At 41.4% G+C, this 27425-nt stretch overlaps 1 protein-coding gene across 1 annotated transcript; it reads right to left on the bottom strand.

Annotated features, from left to right (window-relative positions):
• Window positions 1-528: 528 nt before the first annotated feature.
• On the bottom strand, window positions 529-27425 carry MTMR6 (myotubularin related protein 6). Its single transcript, XM_082675937.1, has 14 exons — window positions 27302-27425; window positions 17425-17541; window positions 15536-15698; window positions 14112-14269; window positions 13770-13898; window positions 12367-12501; window positions 10097-10229; window positions 9014-9123; window positions 8478-8603; window positions 5897-5946; window positions 5255-5455; window positions 4742-4873; window positions 4528-4654; window positions 529-2690 (listed from the first exon to the last, which is right to left on the bottom strand). Exons 1-14 carry the CDS (start codon window positions 27323-27325, stop codon window positions 2430-2432), a joined length of 1866 nt encoding a protein of 621 aa, XP_082532063.1. The 5' UTR covers window positions 27326-27425; the 3' UTR covers window positions 529-2429.

Below are 27425 nucleotides of genomic sequence, written 5' to 3'. Positions count from 1 at the left end.
AGCCATCTTTATTTAGCCATGATTCCCCAAGCTACTTCTAGCCTAAGCAACTTGTTCAAAACACCCCCAAATAAAGTCACACTCCTCTCTGCCAGGCAACTTCCTGTGTCTGATCACATCCAGGCCTGTCTCTGGAGAGACACTGCACCTTAAACGTACAAATTCGTTGGATACCACCTTCTATCAACAAGTTGAGAAGGACACAATAAAATACTGATATGACAGCAGGAAGTGACAGGATCACACAGAAAATGTAGGGACATTATCAACTATATCTGCTGAACCTTTTAGCGCACTATGCTTCTTTTAATATGTTGGTAATTACTTCTGTATATAATAAGGATTATTTATCAACATCCCCTTTTGAAAAATTAACTGCTCAAACCTTATACTGTGATGACTGGTGTCATGTGCAGGTCCATTTGCTTACATGAGGGAGAAAAAACCCCACCACAACTGGATCCCATTTGTTTTTTCCCAAAAAAAATAATAATTCAATGTAAAACATGAACATTTAATTACCTTTAAACAATGTATGTAATAACGTACATGCTATACAATCCCAAACACACTGAACACAAATGCAATCTTATAAGACGTATACACAACTACTTTTTGCCAACATATACCCTGTAGGTCACTTAGGATGTTAGCTGGTTTCTCAGCCCAGGTGTGAGCATATAAACACACATATATATATGCCTCAAACTGAAGATTAAGATAATAAACCAAAGAGGTGAATGTAAGAAGTCTGCCGTGGAAGATGCTAAAACCACAATTAGTCACTGGAACCAAGTAACAAGGCACAATAGCTTCCCTCTGTGGTCACAGGCTTAAGTTTCTCGTCCCAGTGCTTAAATACGGAAATAGACATGGCTAAATCACAACCCCTACTTTATAGTGCATTTCCGTCACTGTGTAAAAAGAAGTATTTTTCTTATTACATAATGCATTACAGAAAAGCATTGGAAAAATAAATAGGATAAGCTCATACAATAAAGCCTTTTTTTCCATTTGAAAAAGTTATTTATGTTCAAAATTAATACAACAGATGTAGGTGTAATAAAAAGAGGCATAAGGCATCCTATGCAGATTTCCTAGTACCCTTCAATCATATCTTGTGCCACCCATGTGAAGTTGTCCATTTTAAAGCCAGTTGGGTGATACCGTCAACTGAAAGTCATTTTCTTTCTTTCTTTTCTATTTTTTTTTTTGGTGCTTTAATAATATGTACTAGTACAGAGAATAAAGTTATCAATAACGTGGCAAAATGAAACTCTTCCTAGCATTTAAGTTTTTTTGTTAAACATTAACTTTGTATTAGGCTAGCCTTAATTTTCCTTTTTTTCTTTTTTCTTCTATGTTAACAGAGAAGAAAAAAATGTTTCACAGAGAAAAATTCACGCAACCAAGCAAAATCTAAACTATCCGTATTCCCTTTTTTTGACCCCAAAATTCTTGGGTAAATTGAAAGTTTCTTCTAGGAAGAACAATTCACTGAGAGAGAAAACAGTTTAAAAATATACATATATGTACTATTCATTGTCTCTAAGAACAGTTTAGGGCTTTAGCTTCGTAAACTTCCATACTTATCAAAGGAATAAAGCCAACCACAGAACAAGAACCAACAGGATGCAGTAATCCATTCATAAGAGACAGTCAAATGTGCTTACACATATGCAAGAAATCAACAAGGTAAGTTGTAAATAATAAGTCGTCAAATGTAGCACTAAACATATTATAAGCAGAACAAAAAGGTCGGTTTCGTTAATTTTGACCACGAAAGTGGGACCAGCCAAACATGGGCTTGGCAGTGTCCTTCGACCACCGTTTTGTTTCCACAGGGGCACTGCAGCTCCTGCGGGGGCCAGGGCAGCTGCTCACAGACACAACCAACCATCTTGCTCTAGGCTCTAAAACTGAAGAGTGGTGTAATGAATAAACTGAGACTTTAAGGCTTCCTTAGAAGTATTTTTCATGGCATTTCAACAATAAACACCACTAATAGGCAAAATTTGCAAATATTCATAGTTACATAGCTACACAATTGAAAGTACATGCCATGTCAATTATTAAGTAAGGGACCACTTTGTCAGTTTTGTTTTCTGGCAGTCAAATCATACTTATGGAAGGCTATTCCTATTTGACTGTAATTAACATGTAAATCATAGACATGTCAGTTCACTAGTGTACAGTACAAACTGCATCTGCAGTAAGCTTCTTAAAGAGCTGAAGGTCATTCATTTCTTGCTAGAAATGCAGCTAAACTGCCTTCTCTCACAAGAGCAGTTAGCATCCTGACTTCAACTATCAACCTACTGGTAAACTCTAAGATCATCACTAGGCAAATTGCTTGGGTCACGCACACAGACCATCCTCACAATAATCCACTTCTCGCACCGCAGGCAGCCAGAAAACTCTCTCTGAGCCTAACACGTCATTCTGGCCACGCCATACTCCGAGCTGACCACAGCAGGCTCTGCTTTGGAAAACTCGTCCGCGTACTCGCTGTAGCGGTTATCTGCGGGGTTGCTGCCCTCTATAGTTCGGAGAGCATCATTCACAGGCAGCAGAGTCTGCTCCTTGAGACACAAGGAGGTTTTGAGGGCAGGTGATTCAGGACGAACTGAATTTAACAATTCCTTGGTGAGAACTCCATCTGTCTGCTTATTTTTATGTTGTTTAATTTGCTAGAAACAAATCCAAATTTGAAAAAAAATTACAAACTGTACACGCTACAGGTTCAATATACGTTAGATGAAAGTACACAAAAATCGAGCTTCTGCAAATGTTCTCTTTATGTACGATGCAAAATTAAATCTCAAAAAATTAAAATCTAGTGTAGGTGAGACATGGCTGAGAATCCCAACTGTGTACAACTTTTGCGATGGAAAACATATTTGACAGAAGATCACTAGGCCTTCATATGTGAAAAGCACACACATTTCCTAGAAACTATAAAAAGTAAACACTTTATAATGAGAGAAATATATATGTGAGACAGTCACCCTGAAATCACAGCTATATAATGTAACAAACACACACTCATTTAGTTGAAGGTGTGACGGCCTGAAGAGCTTTCTTATGTGGTTTTCCTACAATGGTTTGGTAGGTGAGCACAACAGGCTATAGAATACAACGGAATTTTTTTGATTTTAAGAGATTTTAAAAGGATTCTTTGGCAGAGTTCCACACTCTCTAGATCCTTGGACTGATCTCCGGACAACCTTCTTGTACCGTCTATATCTTGGGCTCGCCTCTCCTACAGGTCACTCAGGCAGTCATGACCTCCTTATCTGAGAGGTGACCAGCAACACTCCTGTCTGAGAGGCAGACAGGATAGTCTCACTGAGTTATAACAATTGGCCAGGATTTCTTAAAACATGGACTTACTGATCCTTTTTGTTACATATAATGGTAAAGAAACGTCTTAGGGTGGAGAAGGATTTCTTAAACAAGATATATAAAAAGGCATAAAACATAAAGACTGAGCAATTTGACTATATTAAAATTCACAGTAACTATATGAAACATACCATAAAGAAAATGGAAAAGATAAGAAAAGACTGGACAAAGCCATTGGTGATACATTTAACTAAATAAGAATTAGTGTGTGGTATATAAAGAATTCTTATAAATCAGTAAGAAAAAGGCAAATACGCCAACAGAAACATGGTTTGAATAGGCCATTCGCAGAAAGGGAAAAATTCAACTTCACTCGTCATGGAAATCCGAAACTGCAAATAACTGAAATGTCTAGCAGAGCTGAATTGATGGACTGTGATACAGTCACACGAGAGAATACGATACAGTAGCTACTGATAAAACAGATGAATTAAAGCTACGTGTATCAACGTGGATGAATTTCAAAACAATGTAGAGCAAAGTGAAGCGTGACAGTGTGACAGCCTTCGTGTAGCTTTAAAACGTGGTTTCTTAAGCCGAGTGAAGGGCACCTGGGCATTCATGTTATTTGTCGCCCTCTACATCTTACACACAACTACTTTCTTTTTCCAATATATAATAAAAATAATATTTCAAACCATATGCAACAATACTATAAATTGTTTGTGGATATAAACATATAGAGGAAGTATAAAAACAGGCACAGGAATGACTAACAGCAGATTCAGCGCAGCAAGTGTAGTGGGGAAGACTCAGTAGGGCTCACAGGGTCTGCAAATAGATCGGTAATGTGTCTTCCCTTCAAACAGAAACATGAAAGGTCTGAATCAAACACTGTAAATCTTAAAACCTCACAATGCCAGGTGGTGAATAGCCTGATACTTATTATATCTCTATTTCTCTATATATCATACTTCAAATAGTTCAATATATTTTAAAATTCAGAGAAAGCGATTTAAACTAACCTGTTCAAAGCACAGGAGACCTGATTTTGAAGCAACCGTGAGTACTTACAAGATTTCTATTGATACGTACACTACATTTACACTGAGAGCACCAAGTAAGGAAATAAACTAACTTAATATCCCAAATATATTACATCAGATACTTCAGAGTACTTACAGATTCTAAGTCTTTAACATCTTTCTGTAACTGCTTATTTTGCTCATTCATATTCATAATTATATTAAACACAGACTGCCTAGGATGCAATGTTCGATCAAATTGGTGGTACATGTTTCTCCAAAACCTTTATGACAAAAAAAGAAAAAAAAATACTTCAATAAATTGTGTTGGAGAAAAATTGAGTATAAATACTTCAATAATGCCGGCTTACTTGAAATTGAAAGATACTGTATTTGGCTCCAAAACTGCCAGTTTCTGAGACGTGGAACTGTAGAGAGGATTGAAGTACTTCTCCTGGTCGTCCAACAGAAACGGCCACAGGGAGTACGTCTTCTCCTTTAACCTAATGGGATGAGAAAAACACGAAGATCTTCCCAGAGACGCTAACGCTCACTTTTATAAAGCAGGCAGTCATTTCCCATGTAGATTTAAGTTTTAGTTTTTACTCCTATTCACAGTCTAGCCTCACCTCTGAATTCTTCATACTTCCACTGTACATACTTTTCCGTATGTATGCTACACTTCAAAACAAACTTTAACTATTAACCCGAGAGTGTGAGGGGTACTCAGAGCATACTCAGCTTCAGAAAAACAGACAATAAAATCTTTACAATAAGACCCAGTTCTATATCATACTGTCAAGATAGTTTAAGTTCAACTATGATTTATGTTAGACCTCAGCTAAATAGGAAAGAAGAAAGCCCATTTCAATCAACTGTCTTACTTGAGTTCTTCTCTTTCCTTCTGACAATTTCCAATAAAGTTTCCAAATTGGCATGAATGAATGTGTTCATGGATCTGAAGAAGAAACGCTTCATTGAATTCGAAGGCTTGTGGAAACTGTTCAGTCAAATGCCACACACATTCCAAGAACTGAGTAAACACCGGTGAAACTTCCTTTGGGTCACCATCCAAATGGCCACACCTAACCCCCCAGAAAGTACAAGCTTTTGAAAATGCCACTGAAAGAGGTCAACTGTTCAGGTATTGTTACATTTAAATACATATCCCCCCCCCGCCAAAAAAAATCGTAAAACATTGTTACATTGGCATTTAAAAAAAAAAAAACTGTCATGTTTTTATTGAAACAATTTACACCTATGAGTTTTTCAACCACAATTTTAACAGGTCTGTTACATTCTAACTACTACAATGCAGACAAAACGTAATAAACTGCTATGAAAATTAACAAAAGTATCAGACTTGAAAAAAATGACAGAAAAAGAATTAAATCGGGCTTCATACAAAAAAACACCACTCTCACCTCCCATCAGACATGGGAGTTCACGAAGAACAGGAACATTCAGGTACTCTAAATTAGTTCTACTAACTTTACCAAGTGCCTAAATGTATAACTGTGACTCACCTCTCCGAATATTTATGTCCAAAGGAGATCCAATCTTTTTCTATTAAAACCTTAACGAGAAAAAGTAAAATCCATTTTGTAACCACAATTCTTTTTTTGTTTAGAATGGATTAAATCCTATTATCTTAAAAACAGCATTTACACTTTTAACTTATGGTGGCAAACAAAATGAAATTTTTTAAATTACAGGCAAAAGACAGCAAGAACCTGGGTGAGAGGCTGGCTTAACAAGGAGTGAAAATGATACATAAAAAGAAATACAGTAGGTCTTGTGACTTAAATTTACTTCAGTTGCATTTATTACATTTTAAGTGAAAAGTGCATGTTATAAATCACTATTGCATTTACATTTTTTGTATGTATGATGATATATGCACAGAAAAAAGGTTAGGAAAATGAAAATCAGAAGGTTACCAGTGGTTACTGGGTGGCAAACTGGGGTGGATGTTTAAACCTTTTGGCTTACTTGTACGTTACTTCTGTAATACTTTAAAAAAAAAAAAAGGATGGTAAAGAAACCAATGAAAAGTTTATATTCAAATTCAAATGTTGATATGCGACCTCCTGAGTGCACTCTTTTCTGTTACAACTCTACTGAAATAATAGGTTTCTAATTATTTTCGGTCTAATCTAAACAACATTATCTTCTTAGTATTTACTATACTTTCTAATTTCGTTATATAATCACCAAGTACATTCTCTTCAATGTCAAAATTGCCACTTTTAGCTCCTCTGACTTTGTCTTAAATCTCTCCAGAAGGCCACGGCACGTGTGGGTAAAGATGCAGATTCTGAAGTCACAGTGCACGGGCTCAGATCCCAGCTTCCCCACTTCCACACCCGGCAACCTCGGGCACGTGGTCTGGGCTGTAGCCTCGGCTTCTACCGTGGGACCTTTGCCATCCTGCCACACATCCACGTGTGAAACTTAACACCGTTCTCACTCAGTCGCTTCTCTCAGCACAGTCCATCCTGGCAACTGAGCGCAGAGCCTGGAAGCAATCCGAGAAGAGGCGTCTTCTCCCCCCGCCAACACCCAGTCCGCGAAAAACGCTTACTCCGCTGTCTCGCCCTCCCTGGAGGGGCCCGTCGCCCACTCCTCCATCCGCGGGGCACTGCCTTAGTTCTGGCCCTCTTTTCTCTCCTAAGTCATCCTATCGGCTTCTATGCGGGTCTCCTAGCCTCCATTCCCACCGCTCTGCATTCCAGACACCATCTTTTTAAAAAGATGAGCTCTGAGCATGTTCCCGTTTCCCGCGTTTAAAGCCTGTTGCTGGGCTTCCCTGGTGGCGCAGTGGTTGAGAGTCCGCCTGCCGATGCAGGGGACACGGGTTCGTGCCCCGGTCCGGAAAGATCCCACATGCCGCGGAGCGGCTGGGCCCGTGAGCCATGGCCGCTGAGCCTGTGCATCCGGAGCCTGTGCTCCGCAACGGGAGAGGCCACAGCAGTGAGAGGCCCGCGTACCGCAAAAAAAAAAAAAAAAAAGCCTGTTGCTGGCTCTCACCCCCCAGCAGGGGGACGTCCAGATGCCTGCCAGACTTCTCCTCCTCGGGCCCTAGCCCACCCCGTTCTTCTGTGCCAGCCTCACCCCTCACACAGCCTGCACCCGACCCATCACCCGCCGGCTGCAGTCACCTGCAGGAGCCACGCTTTAGTCCTCACCGTTCCTCTAGCCTGCGAGGCTCCCACACGGTCGCCGGTCACTTACTGCACGCTTTCATCTGGACGCCCGGCAGACAGTGAAAGCCAAACATGGCTAAGGAAACACCCCTATCTCACTCGCCCAAGGCCAGCGGAACCTTACTTTATTAGAAGCCCTTGCATTTGACCTGTCCCAGATGCAACATGCCGGCACCACGAAAACAACGGTTCTGAAAGGGGTCTGGCTGCGTTAAACCTTCCCCTGCTTTAAGACAGCACTGTGCTTCATAATTCTAAACTAATAAAAACTGCCTACCAGCTCTTCATTTATTTTACCTGCCCTGAGTTAAAACAAATTGTGAAAACAGGAGTTAATCTGACCATGCTCGTGCATTAAAAAGCACACAAAACCCAGGAGCCGGGGCTTCGGCGCCACAAAGCAGGGAATCTGCTCAACTAGAAATCGCACCTTCAGGTTTAAAACATGCTCCCTAGAGTGTAGTTACAACTAACAAGTGAAGGTGCATTAAACAAAGTTTCCTCTAGAATATAGTTTATAAGTACTCTTATCTATGTCTTGTCTTACTGCAATATTTACATTTGTTAGATAAAAATGAGGGAGAAATACTGAATATTTCTATTGCAACATTTTACGGGGGGAAAAAAACACCTTTTAATCTAAAACTTTTTGTCAAAGAGATGGCACAAGTGGAAATTAATTTAACTCAGAGTTTCTCAACCTCAGCAGTACTGACATTTTGGGCCAGGTAATCCTCTGTTGTAGGGACCGTCCTGTGAATTATAGGTTATTAGCAGCTGGCCTCCACCAGCTGGATCCCAGGTACACCCTTTCCTTTAGTTGTAACAATCAAGATGACACCTGGAGGGGGACAAAATCACTCCTATTTGAGACCAGTGGTCTGGCCAAACAAGTCCTTACCATGAATCCTCTGATTGTCCTGTAGTAGGGATCCAATAAGAGAGAGCCCAGGGAACAGACCTGGGAAGTCCTGTCCCAGCCATCAGAGCAATGTACCAACACACTCGCATTTTCAACCATTATTGCCTGAAAAGAAAGACCACACACTTCGATTCTAGCAAAACCCATTTTAGGTAAATCAGTAAGTGCTATTTACTCAAAAGCCAAAGTGGCAGGTATTGCATTGCAAAGAAGAGCTAGGATCGCAATGATTATGTTGTCACAGCATAATCTCCAAGGAACTGGACAAAACACAAAGCGAACAAACAAAAAGCACAGACAAAAATGCCGTTTCAATGTGTTGGGGAATTTCTCTTGAAGTTCCTACATTAAGTGCTACATGATATTTTCAAGGTTCAAATTAAAGTGAACCTCGTTAAAGAGGTAAAACATAATAAAAGTTATCTGGCAGGAAAGGATACCAGCACCCAGCAGAATAAATCCATTCCTTCCCAACCAGTGAAAGCCCAGATCAAACGTGAGTGAAGAAGGGTTACTTTGGCTAAGAAGATTGCAGCGTCCATAACGGCTTTGATGTGGCGCAGCCATCCTGCGTTCTCCAGACCCGAGTAGAAATCACTGACGGAAAGCCCTTTGGTACCATTGACTGCAAGGGGAAAGACATTTCAGTTAGAAAGGAGCTTGAGTGCCCACTTCTATTCAAGAGACCCCTGGGGAGCGAGGTGGGGAAGAAGAGAAGAGGACAAAATAAACAGGCAAGACTCTTTATACATGAACACATGCTATTAAAAGCTCAATAATGGATTTAGGTACATTTTTCTGTCATTCTTCATGCTTAAAAAAAAAAATTGCTCCAATACCCTTTTTAAAAAAATTTTCAACACAAATGTGTAACTAAAAATAGTCTGAGGGGCTTCCCTGGTGGTCCAGTGGTTGAGAGACCGCCTGCCAATGCAGGGGACATGGGTTCGTGCCCGGGTCCGGGAAGATCCCACATGCCACGGAGCGGCTGGGCCCGCGAGCCATGGCTGCTGAGCCTGCGCGTCCAGAGCCTGTGCTCCGCAACGGGAGAGGCCACAGCAGTGAGGGGCCCGCATACCGCAAAAAAAAAAAAAAAAAAAAAAAGTCTGAGATTCCAGTTTTTTAAGTTCCACACCAAGACTGGAAAGATAGCTTAATATTTAAATGGAACACTGTCATAAATTAATCTTCACTGTACTGACTAATCAAGACTATCTAACAATAGCAATTTTTTGTAAAACCAGTAGAATTATACTGTCTAATAAATATAGTAGCCGCTACTGAAGTACAGCTATTAAACACTTGAAATGTGGGTAGCCCACAGTAAGAGGTAAGTATAAGAGACACACTAGCCAATTTCTAGGACTTAAAGGAAAAGAAGCAAAATATATCATTACTGATTTTTTACACTGATTACATGTTAGCATGTTTTTAATATATTAGGTTAAGTATATTATTAAAATTAATTTCAACTGGTTTTTACTCTTCTGAACGTGACTACTAGAAAATTTTTAATTATATAATTTTAAATTTTATAATGTGACTAGCATTACATTTCTATGGGACAAAGCTGCCTAGAAGGTAAGCAATAATCGTACCTTCCAATAATTTCTGAAGGCTGGACCGCATGACATGAATATTTTCAATTCCAACAAACTGAAATCTAATATTAGAATAGTTGTCTTCATTTTCATAACCTTTTCCAGCTGCTCTGTTGGCCATTGCATTCAGCTAAAATTTAAAATTTTAGAGACAAATTGCTTTTATCTTTTAGTTTACCAAAACATCATGAAAACACTAAATAAACCACAATTTAGCTAGCAGAGTTTAAAGGAACTCATCAAAACTGAATATACTACCATTTTTTAATAAGTGAAAAGTGTCATATATGTTATTCATAGTACAGAAGGATCCTATAAAGTAACAAAATGATTGCTATATAAGAATCAGATAAGAAGTTCCCCACATATAATTCATGAAACTAATTCACATATGTATTTAGTCAGTTTTCCATATGTTTGTAATATTTTAAAATTTAAAAAAAAGAAAGAAATGTCTCCTGTCCAAACCCTATATGATTCAGTGTTGAGCAGAGCTGGGGAGTTTTTACAGAATGAACTTAGAAGATTGACTTCAGAACAAGCCTGGAGCACTTAATCATTCAGAAAGCCACAGGGACCCTGAAAAATCACATCTGAAACATGCACTAGATTGTTCCAGGTCTTCCATATTCAGGGTTACTGGAAGACCACACCCTATACGACACAGCATATGATGAGCTAGCCTGATACATCTCCAAGAACTGGGGCAAAAACAGCCCAGTTGCTAGGGAGAGAAGACTGCCTATAGGCCCACGGTCTTTGGTTATTAGATCAAATGCTATCAGAGGTTAAGATTAGGCATGTTTAATTCTTTCAGACTAGGATTTCATATGGTACGTCATGATAATTTGCTAAATAGGCTTATGAACTTGGATGAAACAGAACCTAAGTTGGAAGAAAATGTTGCTTTTCATGCAGTGGATTGGGGCCCAGGTTGGTAAGAAGTATAGTTAAATTGTGTCTACTGACCCACTGGTCATTCAGCACCTGTGATGGCTAAGGCAAGAGTTAGGTGTTTAAATGCTTCCACATTATTACCACTTGAGTTTAACTAGTAAAACGAACCAATCAAAGAAAGATCTATTCTCTGTGTAGGAGTCAATTATATAAGTAAGAGATATGAGGGCCTGAGAAACAAATCACCCTCAGACCTCATGTTCAGAAAGTCTTACGTTACAATCATCTTTTTATATCTAGTATTACCTAAAAATAGTTCTAAGCAATTAACCCACCCAGATTATACAAGGAAGTAAACTAAAATTTTTCTTACAAGAGGTATCACCAACACCCTTGAATTCTAAGAAAGTCTTTTTTTAAAACAAAAGAATATCAAATTATCAATTTCTAATTTTTAATACTTGTTAATTTATGCAAATTAATCTTATCTTGTTTTCTCCATTATCTTTTGTGAAATTGCATAATGATGAGAATTACTTCTAAAACAACTACCATTCCTTTCAACAAAGCTGCCTAAAACTGTGTTTTATATCGCTCACTCGCTTTTTCCCATCGCTTTCTCTTATTTTCTCATCATTCCAGATTTTTGAAGAAATTCTCACTATAATTCTGCCAATGTCCTTTTGTGTAGCCCACCAGCTCTGCATGCGATGCTATAATAAAAATTAAAAGTAATGTTAGCTATTACCATTGAGGATTTTAATTACTTTAGTTTCAGTATCTTACATGAATTGGTTGTTTAACTGTGTTTACAAAAAGAAAAAGGGATTCTAACATTTGTTCCAATGATAAAAATTTATCCTGACATTATAGATACCTAACAGAACAACTATTTCCTGTTCACTATTTATAATTCCCTAGTTCAATATTTCCTAAGTTAGCTCACTATCTATTTTCCTTATTTTCCTGAATATTCCAAATTACAGTCCATTATTTTAACAGCGTTTTGCCAATTAAAAATTCCACCAAAAAAAGTAATAAGAATTTCTAATTTTCACAACACATACTTTTCAGTATTTCTTCACAATAACATAAGGCTTACATATCATCTAGAGGTCCCAATATAAAATTCAGGTTTCCTAAATTTGTATATATATCAGAAGACATAAGAAATCACCACCTGGGTTATTGGGAAATTGGTATCCTAAGTTGGTATCCTTTAAAAGACTGATTTCCTTAGTATCATTAGCCTCGGTTAATTTACAACTAGGATTCAGATATGTTAAATATGGACGAAGTGATCAGTTCCCACTAACTGACTTAGCAGAGACAAGTGAACTGCCAGACCATACTAGACTTAAGACACGTACTCTGGGCCTGGTGTCCATGACATACATGTAGCGGTTGGCTGGGTTGGCTTTGCTGATGGCCTGAAGCAAGTGTTCATCCTCCAGGCACCGGGCACTGAATCCTGACAGTGGCTGACTACATCGACAAATGGCAGCCTAGTTTTAAAAAGAGAGGAAATAGATTATCCAAAGATGTCTAAAACACACCTCAAAGACATGCTTAAAGGAAAAAACCCACAGTTAAAATCAAATGTGCAATCTATTTAAAAGTCAGGGAACTAAGATCCCGCATGCCTCACAGCACAGCCAAAAAAACAAAAACAAAAACAAAACAAAAACAGAAAGCAAAACAAAATCAAAAAACAACAAAAAATCCTATAGCAAAAATAAAGGAGCCGGGAGATGGACTGGAGATAAGGTTGAGGGAATCTTCTAGAATGAGATAAAGAGGAGAGAATTTAGAGGGTATTAACTTCCTAGCATAGAAAGTTTATGCTAGGAAGCCCACTTGTCCACATACACACACAAAAGTACAAAGAAAATTAACATAAGAGGGGAAGCTACCAAAGAAATAGAGGGGCAATTTCCCAACTGAGTCCTGAGTTTCCACGTAGAATTTAAAACAACATGCCAAGGCCTGAAATCATTGTGAAATTTCAGGACACTGGGGGAAAAGAAAATTCTAAAACCTTCTCAAGGAAAAAAATCAGGCCACAAAAGACTGGGAGTCAGAACTGGCATCCATCCCTCAAGTTACCAGCTGTGAGAACAGGAAAATGATTCGCCCTCTCTGAACCACAGCTTCCCCATTTGAAAGGTACAGGGAATAATACCCAGAGACTACCTTATAAAGTTATATGAGGATCCCATGCGTATAAGACATTAAGTATGCAGTACCTCCTGGCCTTCTGTGGAGACCACAAAGGCAAATTGTACTGGGACGGGCAAGCCCGATTACAGAATCTCAGTGAAAAGACTCCTCCACCTATTCATACAGCAAAAATCCCTCTGATCTGAAGAGCTGACTATTAAAATGGGAGCCTGAAACACCCTTGGCTCTCTCCCTTTTCTCAATAGTTGGCTTTTCAGAACTATCTGGTTTCCCCCAAAACAAGCAGGATCAAAAGAGAAGCACAGGAAAGGAAGGAGAATCTATCTGTTCACAAATCCTGTTATTTTCAAGTCACTACTAGAGGAAGGAAGGAAAGGATGAGAGGGAGGGGAGGAAGATGACAAGTATGAAAGTTTCTGTGTTTCAGATAATTTTGTTTTAAAATTTCAAAAATGTAATCAAGCGAAAAGCCAGCATTTCTCTATCGGCAACACTGTAACAATGACCTCTAAATGTAAAAATGAGTGTTCTTTTGGACACAATCTGAAGAGGGGTTACACTCCATTTGTAAAATCAAAAGACAGCTTCCTACCTCCTTATTTTGATGATAGTAGGAAAGAACTGGGAACCTTCCCTTGCTCCGGAACTTGGAACTACCAACAATGATTGGTTTGCTTGCTATTCGGGGAACATAAAGTTCTCTGGGATAAGTTTCACAAATCTGTAAAAAATCAAATAAAATATAACCATTCTACTCATAGTTCAAAAACCAAGAGGTTAAAAATCACCTTTAAAAACCACTAAAACTTATTAAATGCAAGAACAGTACTTGGCAGTACATAGACAAGTCACTGCAATGACGGTCTCTGACCCTCCCCTCCAGTATGTTTTCTGAGCCCCTCCAACAGGTGACAGCGTTTTCTGAGCCCCTTACCTTGTAGTCGCGGTTGGCGTCGGACAGCTGCCAGTTGGAATTCGGCACGCCCATCCTCTTATACTCTTCAGCGAGGTCGACGAGCTGCCAACCTCGCAGCCTTTCTGAATCATTTTGTTTGGGATTATAGGAGAAGGCATAGAGATCTTCATATTTTGCTATGGTATACAAAACACATGAGTGTCAAAATGCAATTCATAGGACTTAACACACTACAAATGAAAGAAATTTTTCAGTTTTATCCCTCCATTTAAAAAAAATCTTCAAAGAGATAGCTAATACCTGAACATACTTGAACTTAATATTTTCTCAGTTCTTTGATGCAGATGATTATACCTAAAGGCACACATACTGATCTGAGATTCAATTTACACCATCGGCAAAAGCTAGTAATAAACAGTACAGACTCATACATTAAATACTCTACTGCAATATTTCCTTTTCTTAAAAGTAAAAATTTAAAGATACAAGTAGACCCTTCCCACCCACCACTTTTCCCAAATGAGATGTAAAATGGAAGCCCAGCGCTTTAATGGAAAGCTAGAGGTGGCACACAGAAGCTGAGATTGCATACACCCCAACAGGACAGCGTAGACCAAAATCGTCAAAGGCTGCTCAGAGCTCCAGAGAGCACCCGCTTCTGAACAAGGCCAAGCTCCAAAGTCACAGAACCATCCCCGCGGTAAGGGCTGCCCTGGGGACAGTGGGACCAACAGCACAGGCTTCCAGGGTTAGGAGAGCAGAGTGAGTGTGGACCTGCTCCCAGATCACTGCGACCCAGGTGTTCAGCACAAAGGAACATTCAGGAACCGGTGCGCTTTGCCTCCAGAGAGAGCTGTGGAGTCCAGCACGTCGGCGTAGGGGCGTAAGATCTCAGGGGCGTAAGCAGTGATGCAACTCCTCTCTAGGGCCATGTCGCCCTCACTGCCACCTCTGCTAAAGCAGGGGTCACCCTCTCTTCCCTCTGCTCACCCCCTCAGGCTCCACTCCCTCAGATTAAATATACTAGTCCCACTGCTACCAGAGGAGCCTGACTGTCCTTAACTTCTCGTTCAGGAATCAATTTCCAAGTCATTGCTCTCAGTTGTGGGATACCATTTAAAAAAAAAAAAAAAAAGCTGTGTTACTGGTTTTATCAACTTTAAAGACATCCACGTAAATCTATGGTTTTCAAGTCTGTACTACTATAAACGTTTCGCTCTTTCCTTCTTATTATCCCTTCTTTCCTTCTTATTACCCCTTCTTCTTACAATTCAGATCAGAAGTTTCTCATTATTTCTAGGCCAAACTTTTTGGAACAGAGTGCACAAGACCTTGACTTAAGAGTACTTAAAGTACAAAATAACAATAATGAGATATTTTAAAAGTATCTTAGATAATCCATCTCATTTGAGCAAGTAAGCTTTGGTCCTGAAGAACGGCACCTTGTTTTGACAGCTGTAGCAAAGAGTTGTAAATATCGTGGCAGTCTCTTTCTCTGGGAACAACGAAATGCACAGCCCGGAAGTTCTTGCACTGGATCACAAGAGGGCATCCGGAAGTCGTGAGAGCTAGTTTCTCCACCAAGGCAATATGGTGGTGCAGTATCTACAGCATGAGAAAACGTTTGACCATCATTATAAACAAGCACTAAGTACCTTACTCGCTTCCCAGAGTGCGTAAATGTTAGAAACGCCCTCTTCAAATAAAGTCTCAGAGGTTATACGCTACACACCCAAACTTAAACTTTCAAATGACCAAATGCCCAAGCCGGAAACACACCCTGATACTTCCCCATCGCTGCACGTGTTCCACACACCATCAGACCCCGAGAACGGCATCTCCTAAATACCTCTGCACCATCTCCTTCTCTCCATCTCCACTGTCACGGCCCTAGTTGCAATGTCCCCACTGTTTCCCACCTGAGTTACTGTAAAGAGCCTCCCGAATGCTCTCTCCACACCTACTCTTGACCCTCTCTAAGCCATTTTCTACAAGGCAGAGGAGTGACCATTAAAAAACAATAGTTATCATATGATCCAGCAATCCCACTCTTAGGCATATACCCAGAAAAGATGAAACCACTAATTCAAAAAGGTAACACGCACCCCAATGTTCACCGCAGCACTATTTACAATAGCCAGGTCAGGGAAGCAACCTAAATGCCCATTGACAGACGAGTGGACAAAGAAGATGTGGTACATATATACAATGGAATATTACCCAGCCATAAAAAGAATGAAGTAATGTCATTTGCAGCAACATGGACGGACCTAGAGATTATCATACTAAGCAAAGTAAGTCACAAAGAGAAAGACAAATATATCACATATCACTTATATGTAGAATCTAAAATAGGATACAAATCAACATATCTACAAAACAGAAACAGACTCACAGACAGAGAACAGACCTGTGGTTGCCAAGGGGGAGGGGGAAGGGGAGGGAAGGAGTGGGAGCTTGGGGTTAGCAGATGCAGACTATTACATACAGGATGGATAAACAGCAAGGTCCTACTGCATGGCACAGTGAACTATATTCAATATCCTGTGAGAAACCATAATGGAAAAGAATGTGAAAAAGAGTATATATGTGTGTAACTGAGTCACTTTGCTGTACAGCAGAGATTAATACAACATTGTAAATCAATAATACTTGAGGCTAGGGAAGTGGGAAATAACATGACTAGATGGCTTTTTAAATTGCTTTTCTAAAATTTTATTTATAAAAATAAAATAAAAAGCAATAAAAAAAAGCCACCTAGGGGTGGGATAGGGAGGGTGGGAGGGAGACGCAAGAGGGGGGAGATATGGGGATATATGTATACATATAGCTGATTCACTTTGTTATACAGCAGAAACTAACACACCACTGTAAAGCGATTATACTCCAATAAAGATGTTCAAAAAAATAAAAGTAAATAAATAAACAATAAAAAAGCCACCTAGTCATGTTATTTCCCGCCTCCCTAGCCTCGTATCAGGTCCCTTGCCACATCCCTAAGTTCTGGTGACAACAGCCTTCTTTTGGCTCTTCCAATGCACCAAGCTCCTTTACACAGCACTGCGGTGCTCCTACCTCTTCACCCAGGAACTTCTAGTGTTATTTCTGGGCTTTGCTTAAAATTCATCACCGAGAAAGAATGCCACTCCACAATGACATCACTGTCTTATTAAAATAGGAGGGTAGGTGTGAAAACGTGACTTTGAAAATTTTTTGGTTGAGACAAATACCCAACGATTACAATTTTTTGTGCATATTCAAAATAAAACATGAGCTAGACCATGTCCAATAATATAATTAGAGTAAACAGCACAGCAGAGGTCTTCCTTACCCAGGTTTCTTTCTGATGAGAGTCTATAAACAGCAGATGTGTGGCCGTGAGATACAGGGTTCCTGTTAACGACTTGTTGCTCGTACTGAATCGGTCGAGCAATTTCACTTGCTCAACCTGAAAAAGAGAAAGGTGTTATTTCTCATTTCAAAAGTCGCATAAATTCTTTTTCTGTTATCCCAGCATTTAAATGTACATTTTCTCCTTCTGTTCAAAAACATAAGTTTATTTAAGATTGAAAGTTAAATTGCACATATTTTGGGGAACATATAAACCACCAACAATATAAGTATTATTAATATTTACAGTGACAAATATAACCAATAGAGAAGAACTCTGTAAAAAAGGTAACATAAATATGGAAGGGAGTGGGCTTCCCTGGTGGCGCAGTGCTTAAGAATCCGCCTGCCAATGCAGGGGACATGGGTTTGAGCTCTGGTCTGAGAAGATCCCACATGCCGCGGAGCAACTAAGCTCGTGCGCTACAACTACTGAGCCTATGCTCTAGAGCCCTCAAGCCACAACTACTGAGCCCGCACGCCTAGAGCCCGTGCCCTGCAACAAGAGAAGCCACCGCAATGAGAAGCCCGCACACCACAACGAAGAGTAGCCCCCGCTCACCGCAACTAGAGAAAGCCTGCACACAGCAATGAAGGCCCAATGCAGCTAAAAATAAATAATAAATAAATTTAAAAGAAAGAAATATAAAAAAATAAAAGGCTAATCAGCTCCTCCTCCAAGATATTCAATGCCATAGTTTTTTTTTTACTTATAACAGTATCCATTCAAATAAGTTAAAAATTAAAATTAAAATATCTGGTTTTGATACAAAACTTTATCTGCATGGGTACGGCAATGAATTGAGTTTTAACACCTTCCTCTGGAAACTTAGAGACATGATCTAACAATGTATTCTAGCTCCAGTCCGAGAGCTGATTTGAGAGACAAAAACTGTCTGATCGTCACACACTGTCCTTTAAGACAACAGGAAAACGTCCTTCTTATAAACCTGAATGAAGACTGGAAATCAACATCTATTTCATTGCTCAGGACCATTTCTTCCTTAAATGAAAATGTAACTTTATTATACCACATACTTCTCATCAAAACTTAAACACTGTTAAAACAATGGGATCAACTACTGTTGCCTCGTTAACTGTATGAGGTTCGGCTGCAAGGAAAGTCCGGCCAACCAACAGCGACCCCAGAAATATTTATCTCACCTGTCTTATTTCCTGCAGCAATTAAAACAAAGTGTTAACGGCTCTAGAGAAAAGAGAACTGATGAATATATATGGAGATAAAGGTTATCACAAGGTATCAACTCTACTCAAGCAAACAACCTGTGCCAACATCACTCTGCTGCACTTCAGATACCCCCAGAGAAGAGAAAAAAGTGTACTGACGTGTAGTTTACAAAGGCAGGCCGGCATGGGGTGGCGGGCTGATTTTATTATCACTGAATTCAACAGTAAGTTTGTTTTTTACAAAAAAGTCCACATGAAGGGTTTGAATCTGTGGATTTTAAAAAGATCATAACTATTTCTTGTTGTCCTCCAATCACAAGGCTTAAATAATAATTTCTCTACAAGGCACAAAACCGTGTACACACGATTCTCTACATGCAAGACAATCACACCCTCTTCATCTGGATCTTGACCCTCTCTTGCCCACCCGCTACTTGCTACTACTACTCTTCAGGGCTCCACTCTCTATAGGCAAACTCAACCACTGTCACTGTTGTAGTCTGTACGTTAACGACTCCCAAAACCGAATGTCCAGCTCTGATCTCTCCTGAGTTCACACTGTCTGCTGCACACACAACAATAAGAGTTCCTGACGTAGTGCTGAGGTCTTATCATATGCTCAGTACTACAATAAGTGTTTAAATGAACATACATGACTTTTTTTAATGTTCACAACCCCCATGCGGTAAGTACTATTACTATCCCCATGGAAACTGAGAGGTAGGTTAGGGAAATGTGCTAGCATCAGCTGGGGAGTGGAACAGCCCAGTCTTAACCCTACATCATAGGTCTGATTCCCGCCGCTCTATTCTGCTCTACTTGGACATCTTAAGGGGCATGTTAAGCATACTGAGAACGAAACGGATTTCCCCTGACCTCTCACAAATATGTTCCTAATGCTGTATTTCTGGACTGAGTTAACGGTACTCCATCCTCATCCAGTCACCCACGCTAGAAACCTCAGATCCATCCTATGACTTCCTGACCCCTAACATTCAGTGAATCACAACGTCTACCAATTTTATGGCCTGAATATACATATATATATATATGTACACACACACACACACACACATACACAATATATATATTTTTTTGGCTGTGCCGTGCAGCATGAGGAATCTTAGTTCTTAGTTCCCCAACCAGGGATCGAGCCTGCACTCCGCGTGGAAGCGAGGAGTCCTAACCACTGGACCACCAGGGACGTCCCATGGTCTAAATATGTTTAAATTCTGCTCCATCCACCATTTTTCAAGTGTTCCCACAGTATAATGAAAGTGTCTGTTCAAGGGTCCATCTCTCCCACCAAGGCTGTAACATGTCCCAGGGCAAGAACTGTCTCTTATTTGTGTCTGAATACCTAATGGCTAGCATAGCACCGGACACAGTAAATGTTTGTGGAACTAGGGCGAACTGCCACAGAGAAATTCCCCACGGGGAGAAACAGAAGGTGCCCGAAATTTACCAGTGGTCTCTCTTGCTGAAGTCATCAAGGCATTTATTAAATAGAGTTCTTTATAACATTATACTGTTCCTCACTTCTCTCTGCCACCTTTTCCCTACAAAGTAGGTGAACGGTAGACACCCGTTCGGTAGCTTATGAACAAATCTAAAGTATACAAATGACTAACAGAGTGTACAGTTACAGTTCAGTTCCTGTTTTTTAAATAAAAGTGTGGACTCTCAGCCCCCTACCCCACTCCTCATTTCTTCCTCTAGGGCTGTACAATGTTCCATGCTTCTTTCTGGCTGGGTGTCTATCGAGATTGGAAATTCAGGTTGATAATACTCTTCCTAACGCTTTAAGCCTATTTCTTGATTTCTCCTAATTTCTACATCCAAAATTTTCTGAAATTCCCTTGGTTAGAGCTTTAATTTGGGTTAAACATACAAGTTTCAAAGCCTAGCTGTTCATCTGATTCATCTCCGAAACTTTACACAAGTACAAATCCCACCTCCCACCTCCCACCACAGAATCGTCTCAGGACACGGAGACCAAGAATCTGTATTTTTAAGAAACTCACCAGGTTGTTCTCGTGCACCTGATACTCCTTCTAATGTTAACTCCAAATGAATCCCTCTTGCTCTTAACTCACATTAGGCTCTGTTCCTTCTCTATCTTTGCACTCTCTCCCCAAACAGTTAAGGCTCCGGCTTGCCTCATCCTCCCACTTGTTAAAAGAGCTTCTTACAACTTTAGCCATTTAAAATATACCACTGCGTTCCGTGTGCACGCACACACCCCACACACGTCTTTGAAGAACCCGGGAAGAAGATGCACATAAATATACAGAAAGAGAGTTTGCTAATTCGCCCAAAGATACACTGGCTATCAGCTGGAGGTCAACCTGTCTGGGTTTCATTTTCTTTATCTGTAGAATAAGGACAATAATCTCAACCTCAAGGGCTGCAGAAAGGCTGGATAACACATGTCAGGTACTTTACCCCAAGTCTGCTTGACAGATAGTAAGCAATAAAGTGCTCAAATAGATGTTTAACAAATTACTATTGTTAGTAAGCTGATAAGCTAAGTCGAGCCCTGACGGTCCTCTGTATTAAACTACTGCCCAGTGAAGTTCAAACAGAGAAAGGAAGGAAGAGGTACATGGACTTCAAAAGCAAACGCACTATTCTAATGTGCTCTATGGGCAGAAAAATCTATGCTTTCCTAATGTAAGTGTCAAAAGCAAAGATCAACAAAATTTTCTTGACTAATCCAGAGAAAACACAGAATTCTCAATACAGGAGGAAAAATGTAAAAGGGGAGCCATAATATTTTACCTGATGAAAAAGTAACACCTGTAAAGGTAGAGAAACTGCAGCAGGTAAAGGGACACGAGTGGAGGATTGCGGGCACGGCAGTCTGTGCTCAGATGGGGGTTTTAAGAAGATCTTTCCAATGGCAACATGGAGAGAACGCTGCGTTGGGAAGAGTCTGCTAGTGCAGTGGGCAGGCGAGAGGCTGCTGAAATAACCTAGGGGTGCCTGGGAGAGACGTGACATGGGCCTGGAGGATAAAGAAGCCCACCTGGGGGCAATAACTGATGTGAGAAGTAAAGGAGGAGAAACGGGCTTCTTGAGATGTTAGCTTGTCACTGGTGGCCATTTGCTAGGACAGAGGATCAAAGGGAATGTAAGTGTGAGGGAAAGAGAGTCTATCTCAACTATAACAATCTGAGGATTATTCATGACCTTAGTAAATGGAGGATTATACTCAGATCAAGGCCACATAACAGAAAATCATGACATTTCTCCTTCCATGTGGCAACCTCTATGTGGATGTGACAGATAATAAATCTGAAATTATTCAAAAACATTTATTTACTACTTAAAGGTCTGGAGAATATAGAAGCTCTTCTGAGAAACACAGATTATTCTGTTCTTGGCTGAAAATCCTAAGATAAGTATTAAAAACACAGAAATCGATCTTTTTCTTTGCTAAAACCATCAGCATACAAATTCCCAACCACAGACTTAGCCAGTTTCTCAACACCAACTGCTGCTTCTTATTTCCCCCTTCACCGAGGAACTGAAAGTACTTTACAGATGTCGCTACAGATTTTTCCCAGTGTTTTCCTGGAAGTGTTCTCAGGCAGATATTTAGGCAGCACGTGTCTCTCTCCCCCCTCCCCTCCCCACCCTCTCTCTGTCATCACTAGCCCTGAGGAAATGCCAGCACATCACTTTATGGGCCATTTAGGGGAACTGTGGCCAACTCTGGGCCTGCAATAAAAGGTGGCCTAATGGTGTCTACGGCAAGTTCACATTTCAGCTGACTACGAAGCTGGAAACGAAAAGCACAGGGAGACACACATACACGGAATCACATTCTGAAAATGCAAGACACCCATCTGCCCCTAAGAGGGATAAGCGGGCCTCTGGGACAGAAGGGACCAATGGCCTCCCCCAAGGTTCTGTGACCACCAGCTGTATGTACCCACTCTGCAGCTACAGGCCGAGGCCAGTGAAGCAGGAAACGCCCTGTCAAGGCCTCTCTGGCTCCGCATGGTCCCTCCTGACAGCCAGGCCTCCACCTGGGACTCCTGTAATCATTATTCCACACTCAGAGCACTGACACCGTGCCAGGAATTAGCTTTCAGAAAGAAAGAGCGCCAGGAGGGATAGACTAGGAGTTCGGGATTAACATGTACACACTACTATATATAAAACAGATAGGCAACAAGGACCTACTGTACGGCACACGACACTGTACTCAACATTTTATAATAATCTATAAGGGGAAAGGATCTGAAAAAGAATACATATATATATATATTATATACACATACGTATAACTGAATCACTGTGCTGTACACCTGAAACTAAACAACGCTGTAAATCAACCACACTCCAATTTAAATAAATAAATGAAAATAATAAAATTTTAAAAAAGAAAGGGCGTCACGTTGCCTTTGTGAAGTGGAAGGTAAGCATCAAAAGGGCAGAGGCTTTTGACCTTTTTTCTGGCCACGTATTCCCCAGCACCGACGACACAGTCTGGCTGCATAAATCACCACACGGAACAGACCAGAAACCCAGGGGCACTTTCCAGCCCCGGCCTACTCTGCTCTCCTGCAGCACTGGACGGGCTGCACTCAGGGGTCACCAGCTCTGGAAGGGCGTCCCTAACCACCTCTTTCCAGCTGTCCTCTCCCAGGCCCGGCCCAGCACCCTCCACAGGATTTTACCACCATCCACCATGGTACACATCTGACTCATTACTTTGTTGATTGCTTTGTCTTCCCCAGCTAGAAAATGAGTCTTCAACGGGCAGGGATTTTTGTGGTTGATTCAGCGCCATTTCCTCAGTACCCAGAACAGTGCCTGGTCCTGGGAAAAGGAAGGAGCAGAGGCGGGAGCAGGGGGGCAGGGGGAAGCAAAGAAGGAAACGAGAACCGGCAGGGCTGTGCCCGCCCGCCTGGGACTCTCCTCTCCCCTCTGTCCCTAACACTCCTTCCCTGGCCCCTTGATGAGTATCCCCAGGGCTCGGCCTTCACACTCTTCTCCAGTCTCCGCATGCTCTCCCGGCATAAACGCACCCTCAACGGAAGATCTCAGTGATCCCCTAAACGCCCACCACTCGCGAGCCTACATCTCCGGGGCACACCTTCTCCCTGACTCCAGACCCTCGTGGTCAGCCACCTGCTAGACACAGGGCTCGTCCATCCCTCCCTTCCCTGCCTGCTCACACCGACCCACCTCCCTCCTCTAATCTCCTGACCTGAGGCAGGGGAGTGTGGCAGCTAAGAGAACAGCACAGACCTGGCTTCAAGTTCCCAGCTCCACCTCTTCCTTGGTGGAGCCAGCTGTTTGAGCCGGGACAGGCTATTTCATTTGATCTCTGCAAGAGTCACTTTCCCCAGCTGCGTAAGGGGATAATACCAGTGGCAGTCAACGTAGCACTCTGCGTGGGGAGCACTCAGGTGCTCCTGAAAACGTGCTGGCTCTTATTTCAAAGACAAAATATCACCGGTCTCCTTGTTCTTGATCCATTCTTAGTTTTGCACACCCTCGCTCTCCATGACACGTAACATATATGTACACACACACGTACGACTGATCTCACACTCCAATGACAAAAAGGGGGAGCAAGCCAAGAGCAAACTGAGCGTTACTGTTGAAATAACTCAATTTGAGTCCCAAAGGGGTCAGATTTTCATGGGACAGTCCATGCTTTAACCAGCTCTAGGAAGCAGTCTTTCACACACGGATAGCTGAGGAAAACATCCTTCCATTCCATTCCGTGAAGTTCCACTCACATTAGAACAATACCATCGGCATCAACACATGATGTCAGCCGAAGCACCGGAGCCTGGCGGGGAAAGGAGGAAGACACACAGCTCCCTTTGTTTCTTGGCAAGACTCTCTCCTACGGCAAAGTTGGAGCTCAAAGTGAGAGGCAGCAGCTACACTGCTGATGCATATAGCCTGGAAATGCACTTTCAAAATTGCCGATTCAGACTTGACATCTTTATTGACGCTGTACAGTTGTAAACCAAATGTGACCAAAACACGATGATACATCTGTTCCTGAATTTTAGAACTATAAAGCCACTTAATTAGTAGTCAACTAAAATACTTTATCTGATATATCTCTGGTTAGCAAGCAATACTTTTTAAAAGTGACTAAAATCAGCACAAAAAAACAACAGCATATAAATATGATTTACTTATGTCAAGAAGAGGTTTGGGGAAGGAAAAGCTCTTAGAATTATTATTAAGATTCCTGAATTAATATTAATACATTTGAACAAAACAGACTGAAAGCAGAGAGATGATGGAAAGGTCATTATGTAGACTATGGAGTTAGACAAACCTCTACCCCCTCATGAGCTAAGTGGGCACTCAAGCCGATGTCCTCATCTGTAAATGGAGATAATGTCCCAACTGGCAGCGTCAAGAAATTAGTGATAATTCTGTACAAATTAACATATTTGTGAACTGTAAACACTGTGAAATCATACTGTCGAGTTGGCTATACTGATATACAGTTGCTCAATAAATGGCAATCATTACTTTAAAAATACAGTGGTCTGAACAACACAGAACAAGTCACTAGTTACACAGCACTACTTACAGTCAATTCTTGATCGTGACTAAACTACACAGAGTTCAAAACAGCTAAATAAACTGAAAGAAATTCGTTTCTAGTTTTCAAATGCAATTACTTTTGCAGCAAATTAGCCGTCCAGGTGAAGGCTATGCATAATAGAAACAAAAAGTTGGCTATGTTCAAATCAATCTTTTAAGAATAAGTTATAATTTAGGAAAATATTATAGTCTACACAACAATTCTCAGAATGCATTGTGAGGGCCATGCCCGCCCTGCTCACTGCTGTGTGCCTGTACGGTGTCTGTAAAGTGCCTGACACGTAACAGGTACCTAGTAAATATTTGTTTAATTGCAGTCTACATACAGCCACTTAAGAGAGGAGTGGTCTAATGCTAGAAAAATAACCCAGAGTAATAAAGGAGCACAGTAGAAAATTAATCTTAATACGAAATTAGTCAGAAATCTTTTAGTCCTTAAAAAACATCATAAAAAGACCTTACTAAACCACCAGCATGGGCCCACTGTGAAAGGGTAAGACTAAATCAGAAAACTAAAGAGAAGTCCATCAACTGGTCGTTACAGAGGAACATCAGGCCAAATGAAAGTCACCAGAAAGAATCGTAAGGGAATAAGGGAGGGCTGCTATGACTATAGAAATAAAAACAAAGATATATACTCATCATAAATTTCAGGTGGAAAGACTTAAAATAAGCCAAGGGAGCCTAAAGATTTTCTAACATTCTGTTCCCTCTTACCAATCCCGAGGAATGGGATTTGTTCTGATTAAATTCAGCTCACTTTTACTGTTTTCCTATTACATGTTCTGCACTGTAGCAAGCACGATGAAAGATGCAAAGATGGGGTTTAATTTGGCACAGAAGGAAGCCACGCGCATACAGCTCCTATCTGTGTGCACAGATAGTACAAAGACATCTGGAACCTGGGAACCAGGACCAGACCCTGATCTGATGCCTACTCTAGTCCGCTGCACCTTCTACTAGTTCGGTTATTTACTTAATCACCCTTCTATCTTCAAACTTTAAGCGGCAGCAACTTGAATTCTAGAGTTACTTTACTTTTCTGCTCTTAAAGACACAATGAGAAACTTTTTAAATGGCGTTACTTTTTAGCATCTTTAATTTTATTAGATATAGTACGTGCCATGTTAAAAAAAAGTTTTAATATAAATCCATGTCCATCTTAAAAAAGTTTGTGAAACATCTGAATGACATAGATCTCACGTCTTCCCTGGAACAAATGAAGAAGACGGATGTCTGCCCTTTCCCTAAATGAGCTATAACTTGAGGATGGGCAGCAAGTGACCGATGGTTTCCGCAAAACCCGGAGAGTCAAGGTTCACAGTGGTCCTCGTCCCGATTCTGTTAGGCTCCGCGCGGGGCTTAAAAACATGCTATTCAGTTCTGATCTCGACTTGTTTCCTGCCCTCTCAAAGTGGAAGTTGAACTTCAACGTTGTCGGTAAAGTAACTTGGCAATATTTTGAGGTCACTTCCATCCGTGTTCACAGTTGTACCAGAATCATAAGAATATGTCTGTTCTCAGAGTAAATGCACACAAAACTGAAAATCACACACAAAACTGAAGCACGGGATTTAATCATCTCAGCTGGAGAGCATTTCCATCAGCCGTCCTCCGCAACTCGTCTGCCCAGCTGATTGCCACTAAAAACACCCAAGTGTGAAACGGAGCCGGAAACCCCAAAACCCCAGGGAAGTGAGGGGGAGCCCAGCGCCGGTCCCAGCTCCCCCGACGCCTGCACCGAGCATCCGTGACCCGGGACCGCAGGACCCGAGCAGGGGAGGTGCACCGGCGCCCAGGTGTGTTCCGGGCTACCAGGCCGCAGCAGCCCCGACTCCGCCCGGGAAGCCGCAGCGCTGGGGGTCGGCCGCCGGCCCCACGGAACGGACCCCAGACCCTCCGCACCCAACTCCGGACAAGAACCCCGCCTCACGCCCGCCCAGGCCGCCCCGCGTCCCCGGCCCGTCCGCCGGCCAGCCGCGTCCCGCCGCCCACGCCAGTCAAACCGCCCAGCGGCGAGCGGCCCTCCGCGCGCCCACCTTGGTCGTACGGATGTGCTCCATCCCGAAGACGCGTCCGCCGGCGGCCGCAGCACCTGCGCACCATAGAGCGGATATCCCGGGCCGCGACGCCCCTGACCCGGCAGGCACCACCTCCAGCCGG

The sequence above is a fragment of the Grampus griseus genome, assembly GCF_964374135.1.
Source record: "Grampus griseus genome assembly, chromosome: 18".
Classification (NCBI taxonomy): Eukaryota; Metazoa; Chordata; class Mammalia; order Artiodactyla; family Delphinidae; genus Grampus; species Grampus griseus.
Note: the sequence above shows the minus strand (reverse complement) of the source record. Positions and strands in the feature narration are given on the sequence as shown.